The sequence below is a fragment of the Somniosus microcephalus genome, chromosome 3 (genome assembly GCF_052327205.1).
Source record: "Somniosus microcephalus isolate GS21.2 chromosome 3, FLI_Smic_1.0, whole genome shotgun sequence".
NCBI classification, from domain to species: domain Eukaryota; kingdom Metazoa; phylum Chordata; class Chondrichthyes; order Squaliformes; family Somniosidae; genus Somniosus; species Somniosus microcephalus.
In genome coordinates this window covers 139,116,896-139,140,021 of record NC_140989.1, presented here as the reverse complement: position 1 = coordinate 139,140,021, position 23,126 = coordinate 139,116,896, and the positions used below count along the sequence as shown (strand labels likewise).

At 43.1% G+C, this 23,126-nt stretch overlaps 1 protein-coding gene and 1 pseudogene across 1 annotated transcript in view; one reads left to right on the top strand and one right to left on the bottom strand.

The window, feature by feature from the left end:
• The window catches only part of slx4ip (SLX4 interacting protein), a 645,261-nt gene that overhangs the window by 509,485 nt on the left and 112,650 nt on the right, over positions 1–23,126 (top strand). The window contains exon 3 of the mRNA XM_085981675.1: positions 22,292–22,381. Within this exon, the coding sequence (XP_085837801.1) occupies positions 22,292–22,381 (90 nt within the window). The remainder of the gene's footprint in view (positions 1–22,291; positions 22,382–23,126) is intronic.
• LOC147121432 (ankyrin repeat, SAM and basic leucine zipper domain-containing protein 1 pseudogene) lies at positions 16,506–18,019 on the bottom strand (annotated as a pseudogene).

Sequence of the window (23,126 nt, the reverse complement as noted above, 5' to 3'; positions counted from 1 at the left end):
ACGCTGGCATCCGTTACATTGGACCAAGCGAGACCGCACCAACTGGCCAGTTCCACAATGGACATTAAGGTAAATGGTCACGATACAATCTGCCTTTTTGACTCTGGGAGCACGGAGAGCTTCATCCACCCCGACACGGTGCGGCGTTGCTCTCTCCCAGTCCTGCCTGCGCAACAGCGGATTTCTATGGCCTCCGAGTCCCAGTCGGCGGACATCGGCAGCTACTGCGTGGTGACACTCGTAGTAGACGGGACCGTGTACGATCATTTTAAACTTCTGGTCCTGCCTGACCTCTGCGCTGCCGTCCTGCTGGGGTTAGATTTTCAGTGCCACCTTAAAAGTGTTATGATGGCGTACGGTGGACCCCTACCCCCACTCACAGTCCGCAGCCAGCAGCTTCCAAACTGCCCGCCGCGCACCAGGTGCAACCTCTCCACACTCAGAGTCACCCCCCCCCCCACTGTTTGCTAACCTCACCCCCGACTGTAAGCCCATCGCCACAAAGAGCAGGCGATACAGTGCCGGGGACAGGGTTTTCATTAAAACTGAAGTGGAGCGGCTCCTGAAAGAAGGGATTATTGAGGGCAGCACCAGCCCCTGGCGAGCCCAGGTTGTGGTCGTTAAGACCGGCGAGAAGCAGCGCCTGGTCATCGACTACAGCCAGACAATAAATCGCTACACCCTGCTGGACGCCTACCCACTCCCCCGTATAGCTGATATGGTCAACCAGATCGCGCAGTACCGCGTCTTCTCGACCATTGACCTGAAATCAGCGTACCACCAGCTCCCCATCCGCCCTGAGGACCGCCAGTACACTGCCTTTGAGGCAAACGGCCGCCTCTATCACTTCCTTAGGGTTCCCTTTGGCGTCACCAACGGGGTCTCCGTCTTCCAAAGGGAGATGGACCGGATGGTAGATCAAAATGCGTTGCAGGCCACTTTCCCATATCTGGACAATGTGACCATCTGCGGCCGTGACTTGCAGGACCATGACGCAAACCTCGAAAAATTCCTCCGCACCGCCCAACTCCTAAACCTGACATATAACAAGGAGAAGTGCATATTCCGCACAAACCGCCTCGCCATCCTTGGCTGTGTTGTGGAACACGGAGTCATCGGCCCCGACCCCGACCGGATGCGTCCACTTATAGAACTTCCACTGCCTCAAGGCCCTGAAGAGGTGCCTAGGGTTTTTCTCCTATTACGCCCAGTGGGTCCCCTACTATGCGGACAAGGCCCGTCCGCTGATCAAGTCCACCTCTTTTCCCTTGACGGCAGAGGCCCGCTTAGCCTTCCACCGTATCAAGGAGGACATTGCCAAAGCCACCATGCACGCAGTGGACGAATCCACCCCCTTCCAGGTGGAAAGCGACGCGTCTGACTTTGCCCTGGCCGCTACCCTCAATCAGGCGGGGAGACCCGTGGCCTTCTTTTCACGAACCCTCCAAGGCCCGGAGACCAGACACTCCGCTGTGGAGAAGGAGGCCCAGGCGATTGTGGAGGCTGTGCGTCATTGGAGGCACTACCTGGCCGGAAAACGATTTACCCTGCTCACTGACCAGCGTTCAGTTGCTTTTATGTTTAACAACAAGCAGAGGGGCAAAATCAAAAATGACAAGATCTTGAGGTGGAGAATCGAACTTTCCACCTACAACTACGAGATCTTGTACCGGCCCGGGAAGCTAAATGAACCCCCGGATGCGCTATCGCGTGGCACCTGCGCCAGCGCGCAGATCGATAGACTGCGGGCCCTCCACAATGACCTCTGCCACCCGGGGGTCACCAGGTTCTTCCACTTCATCAAGGCCCGCAACCTGCCTTACTCTATTGAGGAGGTCAGGACCATGACCAGGAACTGCCAAGTCTGCGCTGAGTGCAAACCGCACTTTTATAGACCAGACAGGGCCCACCTGATAAAAGCCACTCGCCCCTTCGAGCGCCTGAGCGTCGATTTTAAAGGGCCTCTTCCCCTCCTCCGACCGCAATGTGTACTTCCTCAATATTATTGATGAGTACTCCCGTTTCCCGTTCGCCTTCCCCTGCCCGGACATGACCAGTGCCACGGTCATTAAATGTCTGAACAACCTCTTCACCCTGTTCGGCTTCCCCAGCTATATCCATAGCGACCGGGGCTCATCGTTTATGAGCGACGAACTCCGTCAGTACCTGCTAACTAGGGGTATTGCCACAAGCAGGACCACCAGTTACAACCCCCGGGGGAACGGACAGGTGGAAAGAGAAAATGCGACAGTTTGGAAGGCCGTCCTGCTAGCCTTAAAGTCTAGGGGGTTGATAGCGCATCAAATACTATCCTTAATTTCTTTACTTAGCCATGGATGGCTGTCTTTTCTTTTACACCCTTTTCTTCTCAGTGGAATATATATTTTTTGGAAGTTGTAAAATAACTCCTTAAATGTACACCACTGATCATGTATCGTCTTACCCTTTAATCTATTTTCCCAATTCACTCTACTCAATTCCGCTCTCATACCTTCATAGTCTCCTTTATTCAAGCTCAGCACGCTTGTTTGAGATCCAACCTTCTCACCCTCTAATTGAATATGGAATTCAACCATGTTATGGTCACTCATTCCAAGGGGATCCTTTACTAGGACATTTTTAATTAATCCTGTCTCGTTACACAGGACCAGATCTAAGGTTGCTTGCCCCCTGGTCGGTTCAGTTACATACTGCTCAAGAAACCCATCCCTAATACACTCAATGAACTCATCCTCAAGGCAGCCCTGCCCAATTTGATTTGTCCAATTAATATGATCGTTAAAATCCCCCATAATTATAGATGTTCCCTTATTACAAGCCTCAACTATTTCCTGATTGATACTCTGTCCAACAGAGTTGCCACTGTTCGGAGGCCTATAGACTACGCCCACTAGTGTTTTTTTCCCCTTATTATTCCTTACCTCCACCCAAACTGTTTCATTATCCTGATCTTTTGACCCAATATCATTTCTCTGTATTAGTGATTCCTTCCTTTATTAACATAGCCACCCCACCTCCCCTTCCTTCCTGATCGTTAAATAACCTGGTATGTTTAATTCCCAGGCATTGTCACCCTGCAGCCATGTTTCTGTAATGGCCACAAGATCATACCCATATGTCGTTATTTGTGCCATTAACTCGTCTATTTTGTTACGAATGCTACTTGCATTCAGATAGAGAACTTTCAAAGATGTTTTGTGACACTTAGTTCCTGCTTTTGCCCTTTTTATTACTTTACCTTTTACTCCATACCTTCTGCCCCTTCCTGACACGCTCTGGTTTTTAATTTCCCCACTGCTACCTAAGTCTATGACCTTCTCTGTTGTCATTTTTATTATTTGCTCTCTAGGAACCTCCCCCCCCCCCCCACTAGTTAGTTTAAAGCCCTCTCTACAGCCCTAGTTATATGATCCGCCAGGGCTCTAGTCCCAGCACTGGCCAAGTGAAGCCCGTCCCAACGGAACAGCTCCCTCCTGCCCCAGTACCGGTGCCAGTGTCCCAGGAAGGAAAACCCATTTCTCCCACACCAGTCTTTGAGCCATGCATTTAACTCTCTAATTTTATTTGTCCTAGCCAAATTCGCTCGTGGCTCAGGTAATAATCCAGAGATTATTACCCTTGTGGTTCTGCTTTTTAATTTGGCCCCTAGCTGCTCAAACTCCCTCAGCAGAACCTCCTTCCTTGTCCTATCTATGTCGTTGGTACCAACATGGACCACGACAACTGGATCCTCCCCCTCCCACTCCAAGTTTCTCTCCAGTCCAGAGGAGATGTCCTTAACCCTGGCACCGGGCAGGCAACACAGCCTTCGGGACTCTCGCTCTCGGCTGCAAAGAACTCTATCTATCCCCCTAACGATACTATCCCCTACCACTACAACATTTCTTTTAACTTCCCCCCACTTGAATGGCCCCCCGCTCCACGGTGCTGTGGCCAGGTTGCTCATCCTCCCCGCAGTCCCTGTTCCCATCCTCACAGGGAGTAAGAGCCTCGAACCTGTTGGACAAGTGCAAGGGCTGCAGCTCCTCCAACGCTACCTCCTGGATCCCCGTACCTGCCTCACTTCTAGTCACACCATCCTGACCCTGGCCACGGACTACATCTGAATTAATTAATCTAATTGGTGTGAATACCTCGTGATACACAGAGTCCAGGTAACTCTCCCCCTCCCTGATGTGTCGCAGTGTTTGAAGCTCGGACTCCAGCTCTTCAACACGGAGCTGGAATTCCTCGAGCAGCCAACACTTACTGCAAATGTGATCACCGTGAGCATCAATGGTGTCCACCAGCTCCCACATATTGCAGCAGCAACACATCACCTGATCTCCCATTCTATGTAATTAATTAAATTAATTAATATTATTCTTAAATACCCTCTGCCCCGATTCTAGATGGTGAATATCACACCTTAGAAACTATAAACCAAAGAGATTCATGGACCCTTCCTATCTCTGTAACCACCCTTACAACTCCGCCCCCCCCCCTCCCGAAACACCACCTCTTCCGATTTTAGTTTCTTGTACATCCATCCCTCCCTCCCTCCCTTCACCCCACCATTGGCGGCCATGCCTTCAGCCGCCTGCGCCCCATGCACTGGAATAGTCTCCCTGAATCCCTTCACCTCGCTCTCCTCCTTTATTGTGTCAGCTGTGGCTCAGTTGGTAGCGCACTCGCCGCTGAGTCAGAAGGTCCTGCTCCAGGGACTTGAGCACATAAAGCTAGGCTGACACTCCAGTGCAGTGCCGAGGGAGTGCTGCACTGTCGGAGGTGCCATCTTTCGGATGAGACGTTAAACCAAGGCCCCGTCTGCGCCCTCAGGTGGGCGTAGAAGATCCCATGGCACTATTGAAGAAGAGCAGGGGAGTTATCCCTGGTGTCCTGGCCAATATTTATCCCTCAACCAACATAACAAAAACAGATCATCAGGTCATTATCACATTTGATGGATGTTTGTGGAACCTTGCTGTACGCAAATTGGCTGCCGCGTTTCCCACATTACAAGTGTGTCTCCACTTCAAAAATACTTAATTGGCTGTAGAGCGCTTTGAGACGTCCGGTGGTCGTGAAGGCGCTATATAAATGCAAGTCTTTTTTCTTTAAGATGCTCCTTGAAAGCAACCTCTTTGACTAAGCTTTTGATCATCCCTACTAATATCATCTTTAGCTCGGCGTCCATTTCTGTCTGATGATGTCTCTGTGAAGAACCTTGGGCTGTTCTTCTACGTTATAGGCGCTATGTAAATGCAAGCTACAGTATTAGGTTTTTTTTACGTCAAAGATGCTTTATACACTTTTTCAGCTGACATCAGTCGTCTGCAGTACAGTAAATGTATGTTTTAAAGAAAGCTGCTGGAATATAAACAGGATGGTTGTTGTTCTGAGGATGCATATACTATAACTATTTTTGCAATTGACATGCATTATTTCATATTAGCTTATGGGTTTTAAACCTGCACTTATTTACAGCACATGTTACCTGCGAAAAGAATTACAGCGAACCATTGTGGGACAGTCGAAATGCAAAAATACCAACGTGTGGCCAATGCAATAGTTAGAATTGGAATACTATGTCACTTCTGTATTTGTGACTAGACTTTTTTAAAACTCTGGGTAAGATATATCTGAAGCTCAAAGACAGTAAATACTGATCTGAATTACATTAAACACACCACAAGTTATATTTACAAAGCTTCCTAATGGTGCCATTGATTACCTTCATTTTGAAAACTTCTGGAGGTAGATTTGTTTTGTACACCCAACACTAATTGCATTTTGAAGTGGATTTGACATCAGGAACCATTCAAGAAATTGAGATTTCTAACGTGCCACAACATATTTAGACTGGGTGGAGCTTAGGTACTGGAACTGTTGGATAGTTAAATGTTTTTTATATATTATTGCTGTACTACAGTATACAGGGTTGTAAGACCACACACAGTTAGTTTGTAGGTGCACTAAAGTATTTCTCGGTTATTGAAAGTGCTATATATGGAGACTTAATCAAAAGGTCTGTATACAGTAAAGGCCTGATGAGAATGACCATGTCAATCCTTGCATTTTAACTAAGATTATATGAAGTGCAATATGTTGAATCAAGTAATTACTCTCTTTATTTTGTATGTCAGTACACAAATCCAGTCGCACGCACCTCGAGCTCTGACAGTGGTGTCACTAAAAGATATCCTGCTAATCTTTTTCCCATGAAAAGCTGGGGTGGATGTAGATTAACGGGTTACTATGACCTACATCATCTATATGTCTCAAACTTACTTTTGCAAAGTTCACTTATTAGTTATGTGATACAGACACTCTTTCATAATGAGGCTATACTTCTGCAAGTATGTGTGTTAAGTTGCGATTCATATCTAATACTATAGTCTGTTTTTCAGCTACGTTGTGCAGGCATATTTTTTTACAGTAAAGAAAGAAAGACTTGCATTTATATAACGTCTTTCACGACCTTGAGACATCACAAAGCGCATTACAGCCAATTAAGTACTTTTGAAGTGTAGTCACTGTTGTAATGTAGAAAAGTGATGTTGATTGAGGGCTAAAATTTGGCCAGAACACTGGGGATAACTCCCCTGCTCTTCTTCGTAATATTGAGATATTTTACGTCCACATGAGAGCAGATGAGGCCTCGGTTTAACGTCTCATCCGAAAGTACTATAGTATAACATTGTATTTTACATTATTAAATGTCATTAAATGTCCAAAATTTAGGAACAGAAATATGTTTTCTTTAGCAATCATACAGGTTTGAAACATAGCTCTAAATGCCTCAGGTACATTATAGGATGAGCTATCTATTAGATTAGAAAAGGACATCAACGAGTGATTATAGGTTTTCATCATTGCCGTTGCAATTGTAAAAGTGAGTAAATTGTTATAAATTAGGTGTTGTGAGCTGTAAGCTGGCACTGTACCTCTGTAGTTCTGTTTATTTGGATCTGGTTTTGGTTATTGTTCCTCCATACAATATGCACATTATACAAAATGGTTGTGGTTTCTGTAAGACTTCTGACAATGTGGCAGCTAAAATCCTGTAGGTTGATAGTAGTGTCAAAGGGCACAGAGGTGCTGAGCAATGCATTCATTTATATTGTGGTTCACTACACTGCAAAAACATAGCCTGGTAGTGGGAAACTAAGCAGGAGATAAGAGGTGGTGGAAAGATGTCTGAGAGCTGTGAGTGATGTAGAACAGAGCTAGCAAGGACAAAAAGTGAAAAGAACTTTGTATTAATGCCATTATTAATTTGTTTTGTCGATTAATAGATTAAAATATAAAGATGGGAATAGTTTAAATTTGATTTAAATATATAATGCAGAATATTTAACTACAGTATCTTTTTAGAATTTTTAGGCCAGGTTTAATTATAAGGTAATAGAAAAAGATCATAAAGTGCATTTGCAGTGTTTCCTGCTTGGAATTGAGCATAATTCAACATATGGCGAACAGTTAAAGAAATAATTCATAATTCTCAACAAACCTACATTCCCTTGAGGAATCACAACTCTACGGGGAAAGTGGTCCAACGGTGGCTAACTAGAGAAGTTAAGGATGTTATTAGATTAAAAGAGGCATACAATGTTGCCAAAAAGCGTAGTAAGCCTGAGGATTGGGAGCATTGTAGAAATCAGCAAAGAATGACCAAGAAATTGATAGAGGGAGAAAATAGAATACGAGAGTAAACTAGCAAGAAATATAAAACCCAGATTGTAAAACAATTATGTAAAATGAAAGAGATTAGCGAAAGTAAATGTGGGCCCCCTAGAGGCAGAGACAGGAGAAATTATAATGGGGAATAAGGAACTGGCAGAGACATTAAACAAATATTTTGTATCTTTCTTCACAGTAGAAGATACACAAAACATACTGGAAATAGTGGGGAACCAAGGATCTAATAAGTGTGAGGAACTTAAAGTAATTAATATTAGTAAAGAAAATGTACTGGAGAAATTAATGGGACTAACAGCCAGCAAATCCCCTGGCCTACAACCTAGGGATTTAAGAGGTGGCTGCAGAGATAGTTGATGCATTGGTCTTCCAGAATTTCCTAGATTCTAGAACGGTCCCCGTGGATAGGATGGCAGCAAATGTAACCAAGAAAGGAGAGTGAGAGAAAACAGGGAACTATAGGCCAGTTAGCCTGACATCCATAGTAGGGAATAACAGCCGACAATGCTGGAAACACTCAGCAGGTCAGGCAGTATCGATGAGAGAGAAACAGAGTTAACGTTTCGGGTCGAGGACCCCTCGTCAGAACTGGAAAAGGTTAGAGAAGTAATAGATTTTTAAGCAAGGACAGGGAGGAGGAGGAGGGGGAAAGAACAAAGGGAGGAACTGTGAAGGGCTGGAAGGCAGGAGAGATTGACTGATTAAAAGGGATGATGGTGCAAGGGATGATGGTGCAAGGCAAAAGGAGATGGTAATGGGACAGGTTAAGAAACAAAAGGTGAGTCTAGATGAGGTGTAAATGGCAATGGTAGAATCATCAACAGCTACCATGTGAGGAATAAAAAGGGGAAAAATATAGGGGCCAAAATTATAGTCTGAAATTGTTGAACTCTATGTTGAGTCCAGAAGGCTGTAAAATGCCTACTCGAAAGATGAGGTGCTGTTCCTCGAGCTTACGTTGAACTTCATTGGAACAGTGTAAGAGGCCGAGGACGGTGAGATCAGAGTGGGAGTGGAGTGGAGAATTAAAGCTCGGGGTTACGTTTACAGACTGAATGGAGGCGTTCCGCAAAGCTGCGTTTGGTCTCCCCAATGTAGAGGAGACCGCATCGTGAGCAGCGAATACAGTATACTAAGTCGCTGTTTCACCTGGAAGGAGTGTTTGGGGCCCTTTGGAACCTTTTCCAGTTTTGACGAAGGGTCCTCGACCCGAAACATTAACTTTGTTTCTCTCTTCATGATGCTGCCTGACCTGCTGAATGTTTCCAGCATTTTCTGTTGTTATTTCAGATTTCCAACATCCACAGTATTTTGCTATTGTATCCATAGTAGGGATGTGGTAACAAGGCACTTATTAGGGACGTGGTAACGAGGCAATTAGAAAATCATAATATGATTAGGCAGAGTCAACACGGTTTTATGAAAGGGAAATCATGTTTGACAAACCTATTAGATTTTTGAGGGTATAACTAGCAGTGTAGATAAGGGAGAACCAGTGGATGTAGTAGCTTTGGATTTTCGAAAGGCATTCAATAAGGTGCCACATAAGAGGTTGTTACACAAGATTAGGGCTCATAGGATTGGGAGCCTGCAAAGGGATATAGACAGGTTAAGCAGCTAGGCAAGAAGGTGACAGATGGAGTATAATGTGGGGAAATGAGAAATTATCCACTTTGGCAGGAAGAATAGAAAAACACCTTGACCAGTCTGCAGCCTTTGACACAGTTGACCACACCATTGTCCTCCAACGCCTCTCTGCCTTGTCCATGAGACCCACCTCCTGCTCCCTCGACCCTATTCCTACTAAACTACTGACTACCCAACTTCCATTCCTGGCCCCCATGTTAGCTCATATTGTAAACGATTCTCTCTCCTAGGGTACTGTCCCCTCCCCTTCAACTCTGCCGTCATCACCCCTCAAAAAAGCCACCCTTGACCCCTCTGTCCTTGCAAACTACTGCCCCATCGCCAACCTCCCTTTCCTCTCAAGTCCTTGCACATGCTGTTACCTCCCAAATCCATGCCCATCTTTCCTGGTACTCCATGTTTGAATCCCTCCAATCAGGTTTCCATCCCTGCCATAGTATTGAAACGGCTCTTATGAAAGTCACAAATTACATCCTATGTGACTCTGACCGTGGTAAACAATCCCTCTCATTTTCTCGACCTGCCTGCAGCCTTTGACACGGTTGACCATACCATCCTCCTCCAACGCCGCCTCCTCCAGTTGGGTGGGACTGCAGTCACCTGATTCCATTCTTATCTATCCAGTCGTAGCCAAAGAATCACCTGCAATGGCTTCTCTTTGTGCTCCTGCACTGTTCCTTCTGGAGTCCCCCAATGATGTCTCCTTGGGCCCTCCTATTTCTAAACTACATGCTGCTCCTCGGCGACATCATTGAAAAACACAGCGTCAGGTTCCACATGTATGCTGATGACACCTATCTCTACCTCACCACCACCTCACTCAGCCCCTCCACTGTCTCTAAATTGTCAGACTGCTCATCCAACATCCAGCACTAGATGAGTAGAAATTTCCTCCAACTTGTCTTCGGTCCGCGCAACAAACTCTGTTCCCTAACGACCGGATCCATCCCTCTCCCTGGCAACTGTCTGAGGCTGAACAAGACCATTCACTGCCTTGGTGTTGTATTTGACCCAAGATGAGCTTCCGACCACACATCCGTGCCTTCACCAAGACCACCTATTCTACCTCTGTAAAATTGCCTGACTCCACCCCTGCCTCAACTCATCTGCTGCTGAAACCCTCATCCATGCCATTGTTACCTCTAGACTTGACTATTCCAACGTTCTCCTGGCCGGCCTCCCATCTTCCACCCTCCATAAATTTGAGCTCATCCAAAATTCTGCCCGTATACTAACTCACACCAAGTCCCGTTCACCCATCACCCCTGTGCTGGCTACATTGGCTCCCAGTCTGGCTCACTACATTGGCTCCCAATTTGGCTCGCTACATTGGCTCCCAGTCTGGCAACTCCTCAATTTTAAAATTCTCATCCTTGTTTTCAAATCCCTCCATGGCCTTGCCCCTCCCTACCTTTGTAACCTCCTCCAGTTCTACAACTCTCCGATGATCATTTATATATATCAAAAAAAGGCAGTGGCCCCAGCACTGACCCTTGGGGAACACCACTGTCTACCATCCTCCAGTCTGAAAAACAGCCATTTACCACAACTTGCTGTTTTCTGACCTTAAGCCAATTCCTTCTCCAAGCTGCGACTGACCCACCTATTCCATGAGCCTCAATTTTGTTTACCAGCCTTCTATGTGGTACTTTGTCAAACGCCTTCTGAAAATCCATGTAGACAACATCCATTGCATTCCCTTCAGCAATCCTCTCTGTAACTTCATCAAAAAATTCAATTAGATTAGTCAAACACGATCTGCCTTTTACAAATCCGTGTTGGCTCTCCTTAATTAGCTTAAACCTCTCCAAGTGCCCGTTAATTTTTTCCTTGATTATTGTTTCTAAAACTTTACCCACCACTGATGTTGAATTGACCAGCCTGTAGTTACTAGGATTGTCATTGCACCCTTTCTTGAACAATGGTGTCACATTTGCCATTTTCCAATCCTCGGGCACCTCCCCCGCATCTAGGGAAGATTGGAAAATTATGGCAAGGCCTTTCGCTATCCCCTTCCCCAATTCCCTTTACAACCTGGGATGCAAGCCATCTGGACCAGGCGACTTGTCCACTCTAAGCATACCCAGTCTTTCTAGTACATCCTGTCTATCAATTTTCACCCCTTCCATTGCTTCTACCTTTTCCACTTCTACCGATATTTTGTCAGCATCCACCTCCTTAGTAAACACCGATACAAAGTACTCATTGAGTATTCTAGCCTTGCCCTGCGCCTCTAAACATATATCACCTTCTTTGTTTCTAATAGGCCCCACCCTGCCTCTTGCTACCCGCTTACTGTTTACATGCCGGTAGATGATTTTTGGGTTCCCTTTTATGTTAATCGCCATTCTACTCGTATTCTCTCTGCCAATTTTACTTTCATCTTCACATCCCCTCTCAACTTGAAGAATTCACCTGACATGCATCATACACCCTCTTTTTGTTTCATCATATTCTCTATCTCCCTCATCATCCAAGGAGCCCTTGGTTCCCTTACCACTCCCTCTTGTTGGAATGTACCTAGCCTGTACTTGGAACATCTCCTTAAAGATCACCCATTGTTCCGTTACAGTTTGTCCTGTCAGTCTTTGGTTCCATTTTATACCCTTCATATCCCATTGAAGTTAGCCCTATTCCAGCTTAGAAGTTCCACTCTAGATTGTTCCTTGCTCCTCTCCATTGCTAATCTAAATCTTATGATACGATGATCACTCATACCCAAGTGTTCTCTCACAGACACTTTGTCGACCTGGCCCACCTCATTCCCCAGCACCAGATCCAGCAATGCCTCCTTCCTAGTTGGGCCAAGAACATATTGGCCAAGGAAATTCTCCTGAACACACTTCAGAAATTCCTTTCCCTTTACCCTAGCATTATCCCAATCGATATTTGGGAAATTAAAGTCCCCCAATATCACCACTCTATAGCTCTTGCATATCTCTGCAATTTCCCTGCAGATTCGCTCCACTACCTCCCCCTCCCTATTTGGAGGCCTATAGAATACCCCCATTAGCATGATCATACCCTTTTTTGCTCCTCAACTCTAACCAAATGGATTCTGTCCTTGTCCCCTCAAAAACATCTTCCCTTTCCAACACTACAATGTCTTCCTTAATCAGCACTGCCACCCCACCTCCCTTTTTTCCTTCCCTATCTTTACTGAATACCTTGTACCCTTGAATATTAAGTGCCCAGTCCTCACCGTTTTTAAGCCATGTTTCTGTTATTGCTGCAACATCATATTGCCACACTGCTAATTGTGCTTGTAGCTCACCAACCTTATTCACCACACTTTGTGCGTTTACGTACATGCATTCTAAACCCATTTTCGAAATTTTCGTAGTCTTTCTTAGTCTGCTATCTAATATGGTACTACTACCACCTCCAGTACTATCTTCTCAAGTACTATAAAACCCACTCACTCTTTTATGCACCTTATTCCTCTTTTCTACTTCTATATGCTGGTGCCCATCCCCCTGCCAAGCTAGTTTAAACCCTCCCCAACGGCACTAACCAACCTCCACGCGAGAATATTGTTCCCGGCTCTGTTGAGGCTTGTATAGGTCCCACCTTCTCCAGAAATGGTCCCAGTGCCTCAGAAATCTAAAGCCCTCCCTCCTGCACCATCTCTTCAGCCACGCATTCATCTGTTCTATCCTCCTATCCCTGTACTCACTAGAACGTGCCACCGGGAGTAATCCGGAGATTACTACCTTTTTGCGGTCCTGCTTTTTAATCTGTCTCCTAGCTCCCTAAACTCTGCCTGCAGGACCTCATCCCTCTTTCTGCCTATGTCATTGGTACCAATATGGACAACGACCTCTGGCTGTTCACCCTCTCCCCTCAGAGTGTCCTGCAGCCACTCAGTGACATCCTTGACCCAGGCACCAGGGAGGCAACATACCATCCTGGAGTCACGTCTACGGCCACAGAAACGCCTGTCTGCTCCCCTAACTATCGAATCCCCTACCACTATTGCTCTTCCACTATTTTTCCTCCTCCCCCTCCCCACCGCCCCCCCCCCCCTCCACGCGCCCTGTGCAGCTGAGCCACCCTAGATGCCACGGACTTGAGTCTGGCTGCACTCCCCAGAGGAACCATCGTCCTCACCAGTACTCAGAACAGAATACTGTACTGCACTCCGGGAACACCTGCACTACCTGCCTGGTCACCCTCTTCTGTCTGGCGGTCACCCATTCCCTCTCTGCCTGCATACTCTTAAGCTGCGGGGTGACCACCTCCAGAAACGTGCTATCCACATAACTATCAGCCTCGCAAATGCACCGCAGTGACTCCACCCGGAGCTCGAGTTGCTGTAGCTGGCAACACTTCCCGCACATGTGGTCGTCCAGGATTTCCCACATGGCACAGGATGTGCACTCCACGGGACAGAGCTGCCCTGCCATACCTCTAGTTAATAGGCAAAAAACTAACCCAGCCGAAATAAACTTAAAAAAAAAACACTCCCCAGCGACTCACCAGTCAGCTCTTTCCCTCTATTTATTTAAATAGGCTATTAACTAACTTAGCAGAAATAAACTTATAAACTTAAAATAAAATATACGCTCCAATCCGCTCCTTCCCTTGTGCCAATGTCACTTTTTTTTAAACTCTGACGTCACTTTTTCAAAAACTGCCTCTGTTGAGTTGCTGCCGCTCCTTTTAACTGCTCGCTCTCGTTGTGCTCCCTCCAGGTCTGCTCCTTCCAGTCTCCAATTAAATTTTTTTAACACAGTGGCCTGGAGTTTCCGCTCGCTTGCACTTTTTTTTCGCCATAATTCTCCCGCTATCAGCGTTACCAGCACAAAAAGATCGCAAATTTTAAGTACAAATTCCATTCAGTGCAACTTGAGTTTCTGCCGCCTTTAGCGCTAGTTTTAAAAACATCGCGCTACAGGCAAAACTGGGCAGTCCCCCAGGGTGAATTAATCACCATTAGGTGTTCCTGCTTATTGTGCTCCTTTGCAGGCCTTCTAGGTGGCTGCAAAAATTAAGCTGGTTCTTTTGTGCAGAAGGATAATACAGTAATAGGTAAGTTTTGAATTAATTTTTAAAAATTTACTAAGGAACTCACTACTGTGCCCTAATCTAAGTAGAAAATAGTTTTGTATACTTTTTAAAATTCATTTAAAATCGGGCTACTCACAGGTGGTAGATTGACACTGTGATTTAAAATGCTTATTTTTTGTGATAAGCCCACTTTCAGCTGTATTAATCAAACTTTTACTAAGTTACCACTCTTAAATATATCAAGGAATGATTATTAAAGCAAATTTTTTTTTAAATCACATTTTAAAACGCTGCCCAATTGTGCTGGTTCATGGCAGATTTTACGTTTGCCAATATACAAATGAGTTTGAGCGTAAACATGAGAAATACTTTTCAAAATAGGCGCAATTTGCACTGGAATCGCTGATTGCGTCCAAAGCGGAAACTCTACCCCAACATGTAGACAACATGTACAAGCAACATTAGAGTATTTAATTGAAACAAATAAACCATCTTTGCTTTAGTTAGTTGGAGCTGCATAGGCTTAGCGATATAACAACTTTTTTAAAAAACTTAGCAAAAAAGTGGAAAGATGTAATCAACTAAATTGAGACTTAGTCCCATGAACCTGCCAAACTTTACCTAGTATCCCTGTTCTGTTAGGTAAGCTACAATTTAAAAACTATTAAACTTGTATATTTCTTTACCAGCGAAAATGGCATTTAATTTAAATTTTCTGTTTAGTGCAACATGTTATTCCACTCCTGTGGGAGTACAGATAGGTCACTGCACTAATTTATGCAAGTGTGGAGCCAAGAGTGAATTTCCTGCTCCAGTTCCCAGATCTGCTTCAGTTAATGATCTGAAAATGACTAGTATCGTTGTTGGTCTAAAATTCTATTTGTCTGAGACTAATAAATCTATTTTAAAATTAGTATTTTGTAAAGAACTAAAGTGAGGATTGTGTCTATTAACCAGCAGTTTGTGATAAGGCCACATTCCAACATGGCAAATGTATACTTATGGTTTCATAACTTTTTTTATCAAATGCCAGGAAGTTAGAAGCATAAGCATATTTCCTAACCATTTATTAATGCATAACAAGTTGAAGCTGTATCTGCCTGCAATTTGTGACTTTCATCCAGATTAATGGTCATTTTCAAGATGGTAGATAAAATCTTCTGGAGAGACATGTAAACCATTTCACATCAATGCATGTTGATTACTAAAGTATCTTCTGTGATTATAATATTTAGATTACAATGCAATTGATTTAGTAATGGGAAAGATTAGCAGTAAACTAATCGAGGGATATATCTGAACCACTAGGTGAATTTACTGTTGTGAAATCATTTCCTTGTATCCCTTAGTTTTCATTTATAAAACATATATTGAGGAGTTGGTGGCAGTTTTTTCTCCTAATTGGTGTATACTGACATCTTTGCTGAAAGATTACTGATTGTAACATAATCACTTCATGTTTATCCAGTGATATTTTCTAATTATAAATTGATCAGTGCCTGTACCAACCAACCAACCATTTAAAAAAAAAAAAAAAAAAAAAGTCCCACCTTTTTGAATGTCTCATATCCATGTTATTCACTCACATATACACAGATAGGAAAAGCTACCAGGCCATAATGCTTTTTTTATCTACCTTATTTTAAATCTCTACAAATAACATTTTTAACATAATAAGCATAATTCTGAAAACATCTATGAAATAACTTACCAATAGTGTTACCATTACATTTGCTCTGTTCCTGGAGCTCATATAATTCTCCTTCGCCTCCATTACTGTGCTAACTCTGCACTACTCAATGTTGTTCTTATCTTGCATGTGTGCTTTTTCCCTTAACTGCTGTTAATCTTTCAACTTGCTGTGCATGTACACCTTCACTACTACGCTCCTGTATATACTTCTACAGAGAAAAGTTTGAAAACCTCCACTGCAAGAAAATATATTATGCATACTCAGCGGGTATTTTATGCAAGAATAATCTTGTAATCAGTTATAGCAACATTCACAACCATGTTTTCATCCTATAGGTACTACAGTAATAATGACTAAAGTGTTTTTCTAACATGTACCAGTGTAGTTAACTTAAAACAAAAACTCACATACAATGTAGTTGTTGAAAAATACAAGCATTGTTCTTTTTTGTCATCAGATTGATGCTAACAAGTGTCAAATAGTTTTTAAATAAATAAAACCTCTATTTCCAGCTAATTTCTCAGAATACAGGTACGTAGTTTTATGAGGAGAAAAATAAATCCAGTTCCGAACAGGCCAATTGCTACCACCTTTAGGAATCAATTGTGATGAAAGTAAACGTGCAATGGTGGCATGCGATTGGGAGCGCATTCTTGGTTATTCTGTAACTTCAGCAGAAGATCCCTCAACCTCTCTACTTCTTTATCCAGATCCTGAATACATTTAACCAAGTCAACACAGACCGAAGCAGATTTTTGGTCAGGGTCCAAATCCAGTACTCTCAGTTCTGAGTTGGTTGTTAATTGGTTTGCCACATTCTGAACCGTTGCCATCAGGTGACTGCAGTGCTTCTTCAGTTTTATCAAAAATTGGGTAAGTTCTTCACTGTTGCAATCAAAAGTGTCCAGTGTAGGTAACTGGGCAACTTGTAGCTCTTCTGGCTGCATTTCACAAACTGCTTCCGCAATTTTCCTTTGATCTTTAGGGTCAGTAATTTCAACCTTTTCAAGGTCTTCTTTCCCCATTGTCAGAAGTCCTCTGAAAGATGCATCATTCTCCTCAAATAACTTCTGAAGGTGTTCACGTTCAAGCCCACGTAGAAATAGTTCTATATCACGAGAAGTTGAAATCGAACTTACTCGGTTGTTCTTTCCTGTGTTAGAATGATTTATAAAGTATTTGAAAATCGCCTCCTCTTTTGACATGCTCTGGAGTTTTCTCAATAAAGGTACATTTGAAGTCACCGTGAGTAAAGATACTAACTGTGAATGCTGATTTTTCTCCGCAATATCAGCTGCCATCTCTCCAGATTTGATCTTCGGTGTTTTATCAGCTCCTAACTCAATTAACTTCAGCACTGTACTTTTGTGGCCCTGACCTGATGCCCATATCAGTGCTGTGTAGCCTTTTTCATCCAGGATATTTATTTTTGCTCCATGAGCCACCAGCAGCGTAATACTCTGAGTGTGTCCTTCTCTAGCTGCAGACATCAGTGGGGTCATCTGATTACTGCTGAAAGTATTTGGATTTGCATTTCTGGATAACAGCAACTCTACGCATTTCACCTCATTTTTTTCCTCTGACCCACTGCTAGCACAGGCAGGCATCAACACTGTATACTGATCTTTTACAAAACTTGTATTAGCACCTCTCGAGAAGATGATGAGTGATTTCAAAATTAGCTATATTTGCAGCATACTTCAATGGTGCCCAACCAAAACCAAAACGTGTTTCCACATCTACACCAGAATTTAGAATTTGTTCAACCAAATGTGCCTTTTGTGATGCTAAAGCTTCTTTCAAAGTGCCTGCCTCTTTATCATTTTTTGACAGCTCAAGTACTGAAGTTTTGTCTCTTGAGTCCGTTTTTGCTTGATATGTCTTCACTGGCGTTATGTTCAGGTCATCGAGACCCTCGCAGCCCAGGTACCAGCCGTCGTCTGAATCGTCCAGCTCAGCGCCAGCAGCCACGCACCGATCAGCCGCCATCCCGGCTCCGACTCCTCCCCCCGGTACCCCCTCAGTCCCTCCCATCGGTCTCCGCAGTTATCATGGGTGACTTTAATCTACATATAGATTGGGCTAACCAAATTAGTAACAATACTGTGGAGGAGGAATTTCTAGAGTGTATACGGGATGGTTTCCTTGGCCAATACGTCGAGGAACCAACTAGAAATCAGGCCATCTTAGACTGGGTATTATGTAATGAGAAAGGATTAACTAGCAATCTTGCTGTGCGAGGCCCCTTGGGGAGGAGCGATCATAATATGATAGAATTCTTCATTTAAGATGGAGAATGAAGTAGTTGACTCAGAGACTAGGGTCCTGAATTTAAATAAAGGAAACTACGATGGTATGAGGCACGAGTTGACTAGGGTGGATTGGGGAACGTTACTTAAAGGGTTGATGGTGGCTAGGCAATGGCAAACATTTAAAGATCGCATGGATGAACTACAGAATTTGTTCATCCCTGTCTGGCATAAAAATAAAACTTAAAAAGGTGGCTCAACCGTGGCTAACAAGGGAAATTAGGGATAGCATAAGATCCAAGGAGAGGACATATAAATTAGCCAGAAAAAGCAGCAACCCTGAGGATTGGGAGTAGTTTAGGATTCAGCAAAGGAGGACAAAGGGATTAATTAAGAGGGGGAAAATAGAGTATGAGAGTAAGCTTGTAGGGAACATAAAAACTGACTGTAAAAGCTTCTATAGATATGTGAAGAGAAAAAGATTGGTGAAGTTAAGCGTAGGTCCCTTGCAGTCAGAATCAGGGGAATTTATAATGGGGAACAAAGACATGGCAGACCAATTAAATACATACTTTGGTTCTGTCTTCACAAAGGAGGACACAAATAACCTCCCAGAGATGTCAGGGAACATAGGGTCTAATAAGGGGGAGGAATTGAATGAAATCAGTATTTGTAGGGAAATGGTGTTGGGGAAATTGACAGGATTGAAGGCCGATAAATCCCCAGGGCCTGATAATCTACATCCTAGGGTACTTAAGGAACTGGCCTGAGAAATAGTAGATGCATTGCTGGTCATCTTCCAAAATTCTATAGACTCTGGAACAGTTCCCATGGATTGGAGGGTAGCTAATGTAACCCCACTATTTAAAAAATGTGGTAGTGGGGAAAATGCTAGAGTCCATTATAAAAGATGTAATAGCAGAGCACTTGGCAAACGGTGACAGGATCGGACAAAGTCAGCATGGATTTACAAAAGGTAAATCATGCTTGACTAAACTACGGGAAATTTTTGAGGATGTAACTGGCAGAATAGATAAGGGAGAGCCAGTAGGTGTGGTGTATTTGGACTTTCAGAAGGCTTTTGATAAGGTCCCGCATAAGAGATTAGCGTGCATAGTTAAAGCACATGGGATTGGGGGTAAGGTACTGACTTGGATAGAGAACTGGTTGGCAGACAGGAAGTAAAGAGTTGGACTAAACGGGTCTTTTTCCGAGTGGCAGGCAGTGACTAGTGGGGTGCTGCAGGGATCGGTCCTAGGACCCCAGCTATTCACAATATATATTAATGATCTAGACGAGGGAATTAGATGTAATATCTCCAAGTTTGCAGATGACACAAAGCTGGGTAGGCATTTGTGCTATGAGGAGGATGCAGAGAAACTCCAGTATGATTTGGATAGGTTGGGTGATTGGGCAGATGCATGGCAGATGCAGTATAATGTGGCTAAATGTGAGGTGAACCTGTGGAATTCTCTACCACAAAAGGCAGTTGAGGCCAATTCATTAAACATATTCAAGAAGGAGTTAGATATATTTCTTAAGGCTAAAGGGATCAAGGGATATGGGGAGAAAGCAGGGACAGGGTACTGAATTTGGATGATCAGCCAGGATCCCATTAAATGGTGCAGCAGGGCTCGAGGGGCCGAATGACCTACTCCTGCTCCTATCTTCTATGTTTCTATGTTTATGAGAAGATGGCTATTTCACTTTGAGTGTCAGACACATGAACTGCATGTACTCATTGAACCTGATCACACTCTGCCAACAACTTTACACCAGTGCATACAAGAAGACCCATGATATTAATGTTACAATATCCCATTAATGCCACTCCCTGTGAGCAACACCACTGGAGATCTCCTAATAATAAATACAATGATATTCTTTTGCATTATATTTATGCTACAGTGGAACCTCCATTATCTGCCATAATGGAGATCACCCAATATCTAAAGAAAATGGCAAATAATCAAAATGGGATGATTTTGATCCTCTCATAATACTGCATTTGGTCTTGACTCTCCATGTGCAATGCCATGGGATATTGGCTAGTATAGATGCAAAAAGAAAATGTGATAACTTCTATTATTTCAACAGTAAGTGACTTGTCAAATACTGTGTTTTTCCATTATACTTCTTATCCACGTAAGTATGGATAATGATGCTTTTGAGCAATCTGTCCTGGTGGCTGGAGTCCCTTGACAGCTTCCCACTCCCCCACTAGATTTGACTCCAGCACTATGTGGAGGATGTAAAGAAGAGAAAGATTATCATCTTTTCTAGAGTTTTCTTAATTCTTCAACAGAGCCATCCTCCACTTCCACACAAAGCTTTCCCATCCTTCAAGCCTTGTGAAGAACACTTATTATAATTTTTGTTCTTTTGAATACTTCAAAGTAAACTGCCATTCCAACCTTTTATGCTTTGTGGGAATGGGGAATACCATGTGGGACAGTGCTGATATTGGAAACATTTTAAAGGGAGGTCATCCCTCACATAATTTCCTAGAACATGATCCAGGCCTGGCTTAATTCCAGCTGTGTGGAAAATACCTCCTATCCAAGAAGGCTCTACAAGTTAGATAATCTTTCTAACTACTGAACAGTACATAGCATGGAAGAAAAAGGACTGCCTAATGTTTGGCAACCCATGCAACTGGAGAGCTGTCTGAGGATTTTTTTTTAATATGCACATGGGGAGTATGAAAAAGAACTTGGGATGTGAGCTACAACCGGCCTGGTTTGCTTCCTACAGCATAATAGTTATATTCTGTATAAGCTTAACTGGATCCAGTTTATTCTCGCTGCCCTTGAGGTAGCTCCCCTGTTAGGTTTTCTAAAGATTTTTTTTTTAAACTGGCCTGGTGCAAGTTAAATATCAGGATGTTCGGATTAAGAAGGGAAGCATGGCAGACACTTTACAGAATGGGAGGCCTGGTGATGCACGTTTTACATAAAAGGGCAGTAAACTTCTGGAATAAGTTTCCAGGGAAGGCTAGTATAAATGAGCCCATGAGACAGTTTGATGCATTTCTGTGGAGAGCATGGATTGAGGGATTTGGTAAGGAGGAGTGTAGGTGGACTTGGTAGGTAGACAAAATGATGTGCTTGATCAGCTAATGGTTTTTTCCTCTGCTTAAAGGTTCTTTCGTTCTGATTTGGCAGTTATTAGAGTTGGTAGTTAGCAATTCTTATCTCAAGGTCTCTGAAGTGCAATCTCTTTATTTAAAAAAAAATCCACTCTGATCTTGACATGATAGAAAGTTACTGACACATATTCATTTTTACATTGTTGGGACTGGTAATATTTTGCTCTGCAGCTAAAATTCAATACAGGTACATTCAAAGATATTCATTTACGTCCTCTCATTCTTAAATTATTGTAAGGAATAGTTAAAGAGTGCTGTTCTAAAAGATTATACAAAAATCTTGCAGCACAAAGGGAAGTACCAACTTAAGCAGTAAACAATGCCACTGTGATCATTATGGACAAAAAGGTTTACAGCAGCTTTGAAATGTGAGATACAACAATTTAAGATTGGATGTCAGTAGGTGAAAGTAACTGAATACAGTGGTATTGTATTATATTCTTGTCTTGGAACACAGTAAGTCCTTCAGCTGCTTTTGTGCCAATCCAAACTTACAACAAATTGCATTATAAAATGAATAAATTAAAATTTAGCATCTATAGTGTTAACTGACTTTTATAACAGTACTTTGTCTATTTTATATGAAAGAGAAAAATAAACACATTCAAAGTCTTGCTGAAGTTTTATGTTAGGTGTAGCTAATGCTTCAAATCTTAAACTATTTGGAATTAAATCTACCTTCAGTACACTCTTTGTGAACTTGGACCACTTAAAGCATACATGTGTCTTGATTTAATCTAGATGATGACTATCCTAGGCTTAATGTTAAAAAATCATAGCGGTGGCAAAAATCTGATACTAATTTCTTCTATCTGCAAGGCATGTGCCTTGCAACAATCAGTAACTTTTCCTTTTGTTTTGCAGTGTGGGAACTTTGCAGTTCTGGTGGATCTTCATATTTTGCCTCAAGGAACAAGTAAAGACACCAGCTGGTTTACTGAACACCACAAGGAGGTACAACAAAATCTACTTTCTACTTCAAAAAAAAAGCAGATAGCTGCAGGGAAAGAACAGAACTACAATGATGTATTTATATCTTGGGCATTGTTAGGAAGGTAGTATTATGAGTTACACCTGAATTCTCAACAATTCTTGTGATATTTGAAGCCTGTGATATGTTTTGTTTCATTGGGTCTCTCAATGCTTCCTTTTTTATTGGTTTTAATATTTTGGCAAACTATAAAATGAAATTGCAATAGCTAGCTCATCTGAATTAGCCAATAAGGTTGTTAAAATAATTGACCTACCTACATATAATGAATATATAGTGGCATGCAAAACCGTGGGCCAGATTTTGCTGGCACGAGGCATCAGGTGCCTGTCCTGTTAGACTTGTTTGTGCACGTTTAGGTTTTAAAAAAAAATTCCCTACAAAGTTGCTGAAAGTGCGAACTGATAACTGCGCAGCGAGGGCAACAGGGCATCTGGGACCTTGGTGAACAATGGGACAAACCAAGTTTCTTAACCAGTGAGATTTAAGGATTGAGGAATAAACCAGAGAAGGAGGGTGAAGTAGAGTGGGTGAATTCAGTGTTAACTTGGGTACAAAAAGAGAGAGTGAGGGAAAGAAAGATTGGATTAATAGAGAGGGGAAAAACAGACAGAAAGGCAGCACGGTGGCATAGTGGTTAGCACTGTTGCCTCACAGCGCCAGGGACCCGGGTTCGAATCCGGCCTCGGGTGACTGTCTGTGTGGAGT